Consider the following 13,840-nt stretch of genomic DNA (forward strand, 5'->3'; position numbering starts at 1 on the left):
GGAAAGAGGAGGGAGAGAGAGAGGAGGGATTTGACCCTGCATTCTTTTTCATTGAGCTCAGGACTACTTTGAAATATACTCAGAGTAGAAGAGGCAAGATTACGGCTCTATATCTTCTGTTCATTTCAGTGGGTTCAGGGTGAGGCCCACAATGTTTGCATAGATTGTTTGCATACTAATAATCTTTCCGTCCTGAAGAACATTTCAGGTTCAAACCATGACGCAAACCTTGTTGGATTAGAACCCTTCAGCCCCTATTTTATCAGTGTCTCTGCATTTACCAAGCTTGGGAATGGCAATCAGTTCAGTAATGCTGTCCAGTTTACAACAATGGAATCAGGTTAGACATGACTTTTTCTAAGCTACAGTTCTTTCTACGTATATATATTTTCCTTGTATGGCTGAACAACAACATTCCTCTTCTCTCCAAAGAAAACATAACATAACACTATCTCATTGTCTTCTGCCTGTGTAACACCTCACATTCCTGTTGTACCGGATAGGCTGAGTTTGAAGTTTGATGTCGGAAGAGTAGAATTGGAAATGTCCTCATCTGAAATGAGAGGCTTATGTGGCTACTATAAATCTTTTAATAGCATCACAGATAAAGGGAGGAAAATTAGATAGATCTCAGTCTTTGCAGATCAAAGCGATAATTCCAATCCCTGTGAAAATAACTGAAACTTTAGCAGTATCAAAAGCAGCTGGACAAAAGATTGGCAAATGAACTGGAAATTGTATTAAACAAAGGCAAATTTTTAACATTTTTTGTAATTTATTTTAAGAAGGAAAGCTAGCCGCTAATTAAATCTCCTGATTTGGTAGATCTTAGTCTTCCTGACAACTGGGGAGGACTATGCAATATAGCTGGCTTAATTAATTAATTGGGTTTGGTTTTGTCTTGTGCCTTCCACATATCTTTTCAAGTTGCCGGTTGTTTCAAACTAAAAATCATACCACATGGAAGTGAATATTCAACATTCACTAAAGGGAGCATGGGAGCTCTGCGAGTTTGTGCAAATTTGTAACTCCTTTGCCAGGTCAGAGCAATCTCCAAACTCGTGTACTTTCTAAGGGCTGTCAGTGCCAGGAGACTAGCATGGGTTAGAGGACTGTGTCTGAACTCCTACTCAGTTCTTTTATACTGACAGCAAAGGGAGCAGACGGAGCATCCATAAATCCCATGTGATGGCTACAGTTTTTCAACACCACGCTTCCAGATAAAGATATCTCTTATAAAACAGGGATTCTGGGAAACATTCTGCTCTTTATTGTGCCTAGCAGTTACATCACTGTGGGAAATCTGGACCATCACTGAATTGGTTCAGGCTGGCTGTAAGATCCCTGCAACTGGAGGTTGGCCTGCCCAAAAAGCCATGGTCAACCATCAGTTTTCTCATTTCATCACTGATATTCCATATTAATGGTAGTTTCTTCAGAAGTGCTGGAGAGATACTACCCTCAGGAGTGTGGTCTAGTAATTTTACAGCTTTTTCTCAGATTTTATTCTTGGCTAGCTGCAACATTGTTTCCTTTCCCGCCCAGATTACCACTTGCCCAGATTTTGGACAATTCCTGACTTGATTTCTCAGTGAGTTCATCTAAGGATTCTGTCTCTAGTCTTTGTTAAAAATGCCAGTTAAGCTTCTTTCTTCTGCAGATGCTGCTTTTTAAAACAAAGGTTTTCCTTAAACTCTGAAAATAAGTAATTTTAAAGAGTTTCATTTACCTCTGTTCAGTGATAGTGAATATGTTTCCCTCTGTTTCTTGTACCTCATTGACAATCTTTTCACTATTTTATGGATCCCTGGACATGTTTGAATAGAGGAAGTAGATTGGGGACCCCTCACTATGTATTAATTTTCTCTTAGCTGGAACAGCAATTTAGCCCTTTCTGAGATATTTTAATTCATCGTTCTGTTTAAACAATTGTTCACAGATAATTGCTCTATTTTCAGCATGAGTATATTTGAAACCTTTTATTAAATTTTTATGAGTATTTAAAAAAATTTCTTCTACTAGAGCCAGTGAGGAGGTGAGGAACAGTAAGGTAATAGCATTGTTATGACAGCTCTGAAATCGACTCAATGACTTCTACACAGGTCATGCCTCTGCTGAAAGGACAGAATGATATGACAGAGTGCCAGAAAGAAACAAAACTAACAGATGAATAAGGTTTCACAATATTGTGTATGTTTTGCTACACTTTGATTAAAAAAAATGGGGAAAATAGGAGCAGATGTGAAAACAGAATTGGAGGACACAACTAGGAAAAAGCCAGATAGATGGCCTCTTCTGAGCATCAATCACATTCATAGTAATTGGAAATGAACCATCAAGGAAAAAGACTATTTTTGTTCTCTCAATGTGTTTCTTCTATCGGTTTGTCTGCCACCAGAATGTTTGACCCTTGTTATGGACATGAGGTCTGCTTCTCTGACTATATTGCTCTGGAACTGCCATTTTAATTGTGTGAAAATGTTAATCTTTGGTCAATGTGTATCTTTTAAGTACCAGAAGCTGTCCAGAATGTTCATTGTATTGCAACGAGTTGGCAATCGATCCTAGTGCAGTGGGACCCTCCTGCTTCATCCAACGGTATAATTACTCATTACATCATAACAGTTGAAGGAAATTCTACAAATTTTTCATCTTATGATACACTGCATAGTTTTAGAAATCTACTCTCCAATATTACTTACCAATTTAAAATAAAAGCTGCAACATCTGCTGGTGATGGAGAAGAACAGATATGCAATGCCAGTACACTTCCAGAAAAAGGTAACAAATTATTTGAGTTAATTCTTTGGATTAATTTAAATGATGATTATGAAACAAGAAGGCCTGAAATACCTGCTTCAATCCAGGCAACTAAACCCTTCTGTTGTTTAAATTTCTTGCTAATAGTGGATAAGGAAAAACGGAGAGACTACCTTTTTCTATGTTGAATTTGAATTCTTATGTTATTCATTTCTGGTCACCTAGTATTTTTTTTTATTATAATCTCTGCTTTGTTCATGGTATCCTTAGCATATATGATACTATAAGTCTGAAAAATTTTGGAGGAGCAAAATTTTTGTTGTTTTGTGTCTACCAGCAACCAATGCTATGATTTCATTGGTTGACAATAAAGCTGTTCATAACTTGTGCAATTGAAAAGAATTTAACTTCTTCAAGCAGGCTTTGCCATAACTCTTGAAGAATAGGATGTTTTAGTAAGAAGGAAAATTGTAAGCTAAATCCAAAGACTAATGTAGGCAGGTTTTTTGGCAGTGGAGTAGAAAATTGCCACCCAAACTCTGTTTTCCTTTCTCTCTCCATGCACACTTCACACTTCACCTAATCATGGTTGTGCTTTCATTTAGCACCTGAGACTTGCAGATGAAATTCTGACCAAGATACAGCATTACTTCTGTGTATATAGCTATGTGCCTAGCTTCTAAACTGGAAGTGGAGAGAAGCCCAATTTCCCATCCAGAAAGCAAATGCCTGTTTCAGTTCTCTTCCCCAGCTGGGGATGATTTCTACTCTTGGGATTATTTCTCTTGTTTTTTTTTCCTCTTTAGTGGTAGTTTAATATAAAAATCAAAAATAATGTTCATTGAGCAGGAATCAGAGAAAGACTTCACCTCCCTACTGAATTACAAGAGCAATTACTGCATTTAGTTCCTTATTTTGTTTCCCCTTCAGTCACATCAATCGATGCGGTGGAGTTGAGAAGCTCTCTAATTCAGAACAGCTGGATCACTAGGAAATATGTGGATGGGATGAGGGAGCACGACTCTATGTCCCAATGCTTAGAAACTGAACCTAGCTTTTGTAATACTTTAATTATGAAATTACCAAATAACTTAAAAGATGAGTCGCAGCACTCATTCTCATATATATTTCACCTGAAAGGGTGAGTTTTGCTCAGTTCTGTCAAATAATAGAGACAAGAATCTGTGTCAGCAACATCGTTTAGGTTCTGGATGACAAGTGGAGGGGTCAGCTCTACTACGCAGACTTGAACCAGACATCTAAACTTTGAGTCTACTATGCAGACTTACCCTTATGATTAGACTTCATGTTGGTAGCTTCCTGAGTGGCATGCACCTCTTTAGGTTCAGCCTTTGGATCTCTCCTATTCACAAAGCCTTGGTGCCCCACTCTGAGCTTTGATTTCCACAGTTCTTAAAATTAGACTTGAAGATGTGCAAGTCTGAACCTAGACCATGTCTCTATCATCAGCTGAACTACTGCTGCTTTGGTTCCAGATCAAATGGCTGAGCTCCAGACAAGGACAAGGAGAGCAGCCCTTTGCTGGCATAATGCAGCCAACATTGTGAAAAAAGCCAGGGTTGTACTTTGATGACTGCCCCTCCTCATAATATGGTCCATCCTCTAAAACCCTGGCCACATCCCCTATTTGAATGAGATGGCACATTCATACTTGTTTCCAGTAAAAAATGTTCTCTCTAAATTGGCTTCCTTGTCAACAACAGCTCCTATAAAAATTCTGCCATTTTCTGATTCCCCTTCTGTCTGGCTCCCTGGCAATTTAGGACTTCTGCCTGGGTCATATGCCCTCTTGTTTGCTCAGGAACTCCTGTCAGGAGTTTCTGAGTCAGTTCTGAGTCAGCTAGGTGCAAAGTCCACTTTTGAAGAAAGTGTTGTTTAAATATTAGAGATGAGCATACTCTTATCTTACAGCATTGCCTGGAAATACTGTAGTGAGCTTAACTGCTATGCTGAACATGGATGTATGAGATTGTGCACTTAAGTATATTTCTCAACTGCAGCTGTAACTCTCCACCCTTTCTGCTGAACTGTCAACCCTGACTCAGAGTTTGAACAAGACTGAAATTGGAAATATGCAGATAGGTGGGATGATGCCCGGTTAAAACTGGGTTTGTCCAAGACCTAAAGATTTTGGAGACAGTCTTATAGGAGGCGTGTTACCCTTTGCTACAAAGGAGAAGAGGCTTCCCTGGTACCTCACTTCTTGGAGGATAGGGGAAAGGCTTCTAGTAGTGTTAAAGAAGCCTGGCACCTGGGAAAGTTAATTGTTGGCATTTCTGGAAAATGTGAGATTGGCTGTTACTTAGTGCTTGAGGAAGGCCTGGAGAAGCTCTGTATGTGGTATTAAGTCTGGGCTTGAGACAGAGTGCAAGTCCGTTGTGATGCGTGGTACATAGAGTTGTGCTAGCGGGAGAAAGAAACCCAGATTTTATTTTGTAACTTGTGACTTATGTGTCTTATCAATATGTGTACGTTTTGCCACATACACTGTGGCAAGACTCTTGCTCTTTTAGCATTGGCTTACATGTGTTTGCTTGGTAATTTTTGGTAGAAACTAGTTACTATTAGGATGTCTCCTTAAACTGTGTGTTTGCATGAACTGTTTTGTGTTGACTGGGTGCTAGGAATTGGAGATTCATGGATGGGAATGGAAACAGTTTTATAGCTGTTGTCAGCTTCTTATTTATGGTGGTCTAAGATTAGTCACAGAATATGTAGCCAGCACTGAGTCACTGACAATGCATTTACTTCTGACATAAAGTGAAATCAAATTCGGCTCAGTGTATCACTGCATAGTGTTTGACCTTTACATCCTTAGCAAGATTATTTGCCTTTTTTTTTTTTTGAGGTAACTTTGTTCCTATCTGAGTACAATTAAACATGAATCATGAAGGTTAAGTTTATGAGGGAATGAGGAATTCTTTGTGTCTAACTAGCTCCATTGTCATCGTAAACCACCTCTGCCAGGCTGCAGTATGTTACAAAAACTGTCAGCTTTGTAGTGATACTAATACTTCGTGATTAAATATATCATAAAGGACATGAAAGGTAATATAGCAAGTACACATGCATAAATGAGTTAGGATTTTATGAGTAAATAACTGCCCTTGGGTAGTTTTCAAGATAATGTACATATTAAAATGACATTTCATTAAGGTTGGATAAATTTTTAGAAGGGAGAAAGAGCCGTAAATGATAGGAAATTTCTCCAAAAGGCACACTAAAGATGTGAAGATTCAGTCACCTCACAAGTCTGGGACAAGGGTAATAATCATTCAGTTAAGAATAAAAATAAACATTTTAAAAGGCACTTGGGGAGCAAGTTTAAGCAAAAGAAAGCTACACCCGCTTTCAATTTTTTTAATTTAGATTTTTCTTGACAAAATTTTTATTGTTCCCTGAAAATATTAATTGTATTGATTACAGTATTAAGACATGCAGAATAGTTTTCCCCTCCTTACTGCTAGTCATGCTTAATATTATAACTGAACACAGCCTTGGAAAGCGTTTACAGGTCAAATGACGAGGCCGTCATTGTACTGCGGTAACAGTCCTTACCTAAACAGAAATTCATAAGTTACACTAAAAAGAAATATGGCTAGAAATTTTCCACTAAATATTTTTTAATTTCATCTGTGCTTAATTTTGCTGGCCAATACTAATTTGTAGCTATACACAGAAGTATACCTTATACATGAAAGAGAGTAGCGTCTAAACGGATTAGTACTGGGAAAGTTTCTTAGGTCTTTTGGTGTGGAGGTGGCAAATTAATATCATCTGTTGTTACTTGTGCACAAAATGCTTTTACTCTCTGCACAGGGGTACCTTTAAAGATTCTGGGTTTGTATCTCCAGGATGGAGGTGCCCGTTGGCAAATGTGAGCTTTCTTTTTCATCCATGCCTGCGAGGAGCACATAATGTATCAGGGGCTTAAAGCCTTCTTCATATCAAAGCAAATGCTCTTCACCATATGTTTCAACTCACCAACTGAAGGCTTCTCACCAATGTTTCCTTCACCATAAATCCTTTTCTTAGAATGTGGCTCATGGCAGTGCTGATGAACCAAATTTCCTCATTAAATTGTGAAGAGAACTGAAGATGTCCGTAATGCACTGGAAAGAATTTTTAAGCTCACACCCTAAAGTGGTCTTTAGAGCCCCAAACATGAAGTGCAGTGCAGGGTGCAGTGCCATGCATTGGCCTGGTTATCCAGAAGAATCAACCTACTGCAGAGCCACAGCACTGGAAGTGGAAGAGCTTTGGTGTCCCCTGTTAATACTGCAGATGCAAGCAGTGTGTTTCACATGTTCAGTCAGTGCTGCAAGTTCACGTTTCCGAACTGTATTAAATTAAAAGCATCCAAAAACTGTGGAGTGAATCATGACTAAGAAATTTTGAAACACTTCTTTCTAAGATAAATGAAATCGATCCCCGCCCCCCCGTTTCAGTTTTCTTTATGTAGTGTGGAAATTTTTTTAGATTTTTTTATTAGTTGTTGTGTCCAAATATAAGTTAAAGGCTTTGATGTTGATGGCAAATCTTCACTCGACAAATGCAGTGATCACTTGGTTGCTGCCAATTAAATTGTATTGATGTTATTTTTATAAGCAAGTAGATAAAAATAGAAGAATCGTATAGTGTAGGATGGAGGGAATTTTTTGGTAAGGACCTGGTCAACTCTGCATTAATGTGGTGACTTACTGTCCCGGTTTGGGAGCTACGTTTGAAAGCGTTTACAGGTCAAATACATTGTTTATCGAAAAGTGGACAGTGGTCCAGTTTGTTGGGAAGCTGAGCGTTCTTATTTAAGACTTGAGTACTGACAGCTTTTCACTACTTTTCTAAGCCTATCTTAAAGGTGTGCAGTTCTCTCTAGATTTGCTGGATTTGATTTTTCAGTGCTTAGATCCCACAGTTAGAGACTGAGTTTTCTCACGTGCTAAGGACTAAGAAACACATCCAGAGAGGCTTCTTTAAGACCTGTTCTCAACTGTGCAATGTCTTTCAAAGCATGTCTGATAGCATCAGCCCCAAGTAATGGGGAAAATAGTTTACAGGGTTGGGTTTTTTTTTTACATTTTGTGTTAGAAAAATCATTTGGGACCTATTTGTGATGTCCTTAATCATACTGATCAGGACTTTAGATCAAGATGAGTCCCCCTGAAGTCAGCAGTCTACACTAGAGTAGTATTTAGTGTGATCAGGGTTATCAGCTTAACCCAGGGAACTCCTCTGGGTAACTAAGCTTACAAAAATTAGTAGAGATAATTAATACAGAATATGACTTTTCTTTTCAGATACCTCAATTTTCTGAAGACTTTTGTGTGCCCACTACTATCTATTCTACTTTGTTCTTCACTTTCCTCCTATTGATGCTCTTAATACCACCCAACAGACTTCTGGGCTGCCGCTGTTCCTTTAATCCAAACTCCAGCTACAAGCAGCTGTTCTGTAGGCAGACTTTTTTTTTACTAACTTCGTTAGGAACTATGCCATATCATATTACCGTCTTCTGTTCCTGGCCCGTGCAGCTGTAGTCATTGCTTTCCACAGAAGTCTTTACAGAAAGCCATAACTTCTCCCTTTTCTCAGTAGATTTTTTTTGTTCGTGTCCTTTGCTGCCCTTATGTTATCCTTGCACTGTAAACCGAGTATTTCTGTTGTTTTAAATCAGTTCCACTGGCCCAGTTCAACTTCATCTGAGCCTTTGCACTATCCTGGTGAGTTTTTTACCAGGAATTTCTTTTCATTTATGTTCTCAAATAAAAATTTAATCTCAGAGCAGTCCATCAGCTTTGGAAGGGCTGATTAGCATTGCAGCCAGATGAGCGTAGGGAACTGGGGCCAAGATCTGTGAAAGTAACTTCTATTTAGGTGCTTAGTTTCCTGTCAACTTCAGTGGGAGTTCAGGCATGTAAATAGCTTTTAGGAGCTTAAAATCCCATGTGGATCTGGCTTCAGGCACTTTTTGTTGGAGTTTGGCCATCATGTGAACAATAGTGGATGAACCTGAAAATACCTCATTCCTCCCCCAGTCCAGAAACTGAATTCCCCAGCATTTCACAGCCAGCCTCTCTACAGCTCACTGGCTGGCTTTCAGAAGCTGACTTAAAAGCTATTAAATGCAAAACGATAAAGTACATTGTACCAAAAATGTAAGACTTGGAAAAATTCCCTACTCCCAGAGCTATCTGAATTATAGCAAATGCAATATAATTTTATAGGGAAACACTGTCAGATATGTGATGATGAGACTTAAAGGGTTACTGTGATTCCTGCGAAATTTAAATATGGGATTAGCACTAGAATGCCAGCTAGCTAATCAGAGCACAGTCCTCGACACCACCATAAACACAACCTTTATCATGCCTTTTCTTTAAGGTCACCTTTCTGAGAACTAGGAATAATAATAAAGCTCCTGTTAGGCACATATCAAAGCAGCAGTGTGTAAGAGCAGATACGTAAGTCTTTGTTACAGTTCCAATGTAATCCGAAGGAATAGTTGACAAAGATGCAGTTTTTGGCTTGAATTGGTTTTGGTGTGAACAGTGATCACATCATTGTAGTTGAGTCATGTTTAGAAAATTCAAACAAGCTGCTTGGTTACTGTAGGAAGCATGGAATGGTTTGTTCAAATCAGTACCATCTGTGGACAGAAAAAGTTGGGGGAATTTTAGTCATTCTTGAGGAATGGAAATCTAATTCTCCATGCTAGAGTAATTGTAATCCTCTTTGTATCTGTAACCCAATAGCATAGTTGTCTTGAAATTGTCTCATTGAACATAATCTTCAAATGCAAGAGATGCTGTGCCACTGGGTGTCACTGCTCTTCACTGTGGCACTCGGAGCAATCCTGCTTGTTTTGCTCTGGATTCAGAAAACATCTTTCAATTTGTTCTAATGAAAGATTACATTTGTATTTGAATTGTCTATATAAGAAACGAGGCATAGATTTTTAATTAACGTTTAAAGCTCTGATTCCACTTTAAAGTTCTGTCTGGACACCGGTGAAGAAAATTTTCCCATGTCTTTAGCCAAGTGACCCTTTCTTTTGTGGGTTAGAAAAATTATGTTTTATATGGGTCTTAGTAAACTGGAAAAATGACAACATAAAATGGCAATAAAAGCTTTTGTATGGAAGAGGGAGTACTTGTCTAATCTGTCTGTTATCATGATACCTGCAAGTTTATCTTTCAAAATGGTGGTTTTCATGTAGTGCTACTCACCAGGATAATCACAGTTACTATCTTCGGACTTGTGAGAGTAATGTGTATGGGCTCCCTCTGTAGCCAGTGGGGAAAAGGACAGATGGAAAGAGAAAGGTTGTTTTCCAGCCCTCCATTCTTTCCCCCATTCTTTGGGAGGGGAGTTTCTCTCTTTCCACCAAATGCAAGGAGAGCTCATGGAGGCTGGCTTTATTAGACTTTTGGTGGTCTGTGTGAGAAAAATCATATTGTGTGAGAAAAATCAGAGCCACTATTATTTTTCCTGATATAATTTCTAGTTCTGGGAAACTGCAGAGTTTTATCATCTTTACGGCAACATTGCTGTCTCTCAGTTCTTTTTGATGGCATCATCCGTGGTGAAACTTGGGGAACAGGGTACTGTCCTTGAGCACGAAAGCCCAGCGTGCTGGCTAGAACATGGGCACTGCTCTTTCTGCCTGTGACTAGGCTCTTTAACCTGCATTGTTTTAGGTGTAGAAACTCCAGTTGTGCCAGCCATGGCTCTACAAGCTGCATGTTTGAGCAAGTGAGGGTACATATTTCCACCTTCCTCTTGACACCCAGCAAGCAACCAGTTACTATCTATCTACTTTATTCCAAGTCTCTGTTTCAGTTTTTGATCCAGTCTTTTATTTAAACTGGAGTATAGTCCAATAATCAGTTTTCAACAGATGGGATTCAGTACCCGTAGACTAAGAGGTATTAGAGCCAGTTGTCTCCATCTCCGTGTTGCATACTTTCACACTTTTATTCCGAACCTGCCAATGCTGACTGTTCCTATCTCACCAAGATTTCCCAAAGTCCTGTGCCTGGGAAGGTGATGTCATATTCCTTATAAAAAAAAAAAGAGTAAACCCCTCTGAGTGAGAAGGAGAACTGAATTTTCTTAATTTTTTAACATTTTGATCTGTTCTGATGTCTTTAGAATTGCTGACTCTTTAATTCCAGAATATATAAAAATGGGTCTTAAAAATACTATAATTCAAGTGAAGGCTGGGTGGTAATTTTTATTTCACCCAAATAGTTTCATCCATTCTATCTCACATTTTATCATCATCGTAATTGAGTGTATAAGATCAATATTCTTTACAGTACCTTAATAGATTATATTACAGTACATTATTTTTAAAGGAAAAATACAGCTTTTTTATAGTAACCATTGAGCATTTCTCTGCTTTTATTTTCCATTAACTAATGGCCAAACTAAGCCGTTTCTTGTAATTTACACAAGTGAAAAATACAGTTTATAGAGCTATTATGAAAATACTGCACAGTTTATTTTTTTGAAAGCAGACATAATGAGTGTTACATCCTCAAAGTTATGATCAGGCAAGAAGGTTACTGCCTCTTTTGTTTTTCTTTACTACTTCCTGTGCTTCTTTTCATGCTAATAACAACAGAGCAAAACAACCTTAATTCTGATAATGTGGAGTATGATGATAAAAGTTGTCTCTAACGCAGATATTTTCCTTAGACAGTTTGCTCTTGTTCTGTATCTGGTTAGTGTGTAGCAGGGTGGGAGCATATGGGGCTGTTGGGCTGTTGAATGCTGCAGTGTTGCATAGGCATGTGTGGGAGCTCAGAGGAAGGACAGGGGAAGCACCCACAGTTCCTGTGCCTGGCCCCTCTCCTGCAGGCACCCCTGCTTTGGGCTCACTGGAAGGGATTTGAGTTTCTCAACCTTTTAATCATCACAGCTTGATTTGAATCAGAATTTATGTTTCTTGTTAAATATTCCTATTTAGTGGAGAAGCTTCAGCTTGTTATATTGTGTTGATTTTTTTATAAACATATCATTGCAGATAAAAGCAGAGATCAGATATTCCCACAAGGCTGAAAATAACAGAGAGTTTTCTCTTTCTTCCCCATAACATTTGTCTGATATCCTTTTATTCTTTTTGTAAGCCTTGGGGCTTCTTTAAGTTTCAGTTTGAGGATGTATCATGTGTTTTTCTTTTACCAGCGATACCTCTTCCCCAAAAGACTCTAAAGCACCCTTTAAAGCTAAGTGCACAAAATTATTTCTGAGCTAATTTCTCTCCACAGTTTTTGCCACAGAGAGTATTAGTATTATCTTACAGAGTCTTAGAGATAATATTAGCCTACTGTATGACTGTGTGATATAGCACAAAACCATATGTTTCATCCAGACTGCAAGGGCTGGGAGTACAGTGTTGGCTTAATATAGATAGGGATAAATGTGTGTGTGTGCGTGTGTGTGTGTACATGCACTGCTTCTGTCTCCATGTACATGAATATAACCTGTGTATACCCATGAATACGTATCTTTGTAAATACATGGAAGCAAATTCTATGAGAAGTTTGGTTTTTTGCTTTGTATTGCCATATTGTTTAACTCTTTCTGTTGGTATTCTTTTAATTTGTTTGCTGAATAGCTTGTAAAGTTCATGTTGAATTTATATATATTTTCCATTCAGAAAGTAAAAACAGGACACTTAGGAAACTTTGAGGTGTTGCTTGAAGATTTCATATGCTATTAAGAGAAAGGGAGACAAATAAGTGTTTCTAAGCGAGAGGTGAGGAATTTCAGACAGCAGCAGCCGTAGAAGATGCTATGGGTAGGCCAAAAATAACTGCTTGATATTCTCTCCCTCAGCTGAGACATAGCCCCAAATGTAGCAACAGCAATGTCACACCTCTCAAAGCTGCCCCTGCAAGCCATACCTAAAAGTATTTTTCTTTATTTCAAAAGTTATAGAAAAAGTACACCACCTATATATGTAAGTGTGATTTACATCCATGGAATTACTCCTTATTAACCATATGAAATTGAATCTCTGTCTTTAGACATGCTTATTAAAATATTTTTTCAACACTGGATAAAAGGGTTGTTAGTTGCAACCACTTTTCATTCAAATGAAGATATCTGACAAGTGTTTTAATTTGTAGTTCCTAGTGCTCCCAGGGATATTGTTTTTACCAATGTGCAATCGACAAGTGTGACCTTGAATTGGAGATCACCAAAGTCTGTCCTTGGCTACTTTCAAAACTACAAGATTACCACACAACTACAGTCCATCCACTGCAGTGACTGGGAAACTAAGGAATGTATTGAATATGAGATGCATCAATATTTGTATGAAAATGTGGTGGATGACTGGATAGAAGAGACCGTGTATGGACTGAAAAAATACAGGTGGTACAGATTTGCAGTTGCTGCGAGCACAAATGTTGGTTATGGCAGTTCTTCACCTTGGATTTCTACTCAAACACTCCCTGGCTGTAAGTAAGGATGTCTGCCATGTGTCGTAATGCTATAACTATGTGATCTTCACCTACATAAGCATGAAAATTTTGTAGAAGTTATTTCTTCATAGATCTACAATACCAGTGAAGTTAATAAGGATTTACTGCAACTCTTCACACGTGAAATATCATTATATAAATCATGTGATAGGTATGGATACTTGACACTGCTTCAGATTTTAATGCCTTTTGTACTCTTTACTATATTTACTGCTTACCCAAGAGCAATTTCATTCCTCAGCCCTACTCCACATCTAGAATTGGTTAAGTCTGAATTTTGGCTATTTTGGGTTGATATGCCATTTTCAATACAGCTTCACATCTCCATGTGGACTGTGTCCATCAAAAGTAGTCCTTTTTTAATCCTTTGAATAAAAGTCTGTTCACTAACATTGTAAAACTTTCCTGAAATTCTGTTGTATGTTCCTGGCCATAGAAGTTATGGAATACTTCTTTCCAATACCATACCCATCAAAAGAGATTACAAGTCAGAGGAGCCATCTACAGGACTGCCGTGACACATATAAGAACTCTTATGCCTCAGCTGAGGATCTCAGTTTCCAAGT

The 13,840-nt window shown here is 38.3% G+C and overlaps 1 protein-coding gene across 1 annotated transcript in view; it reads left to right on the forward strand.

Annotated features, from left to right (window-relative positions):
* The window catches only part of PTPRQ (protein tyrosine phosphatase, receptor type, Q), a gene marked incomplete at its 3' end in the record, with an annotated part of 85,503 nt that extends 72,253 nt beyond the window's left edge, over positions 1-13,250 (forward strand). The window contains exons 38-40 of the mRNA XM_010141470.1: positions 199-340; positions 2,512-2,781; positions 12,918-13,250. Coding sequence (XP_010139772.1) covers positions 199-340; positions 2,512-2,781; positions 12,918-13,250 — 745 coding nt within the window. The remainder of the gene's footprint in view (positions 1-198; positions 341-2,511; positions 2,782-12,917) is intronic.
* Positions 13,251-13,840: the final 590 nt, after the last annotated feature.

The sequence above is a fragment of the Buceros rhinoceros genome, unplaced genomic scaffold (genome assembly GCF_000710305.1).
Source record: "Buceros rhinoceros silvestris isolate BGI_N320 unplaced genomic scaffold, ASM71030v1 scaffold11298, whole genome shotgun sequence".
NCBI lineage: Eukaryota > Metazoa > Chordata > Aves > Bucerotiformes > Bucerotidae > Buceros > Buceros rhinoceros.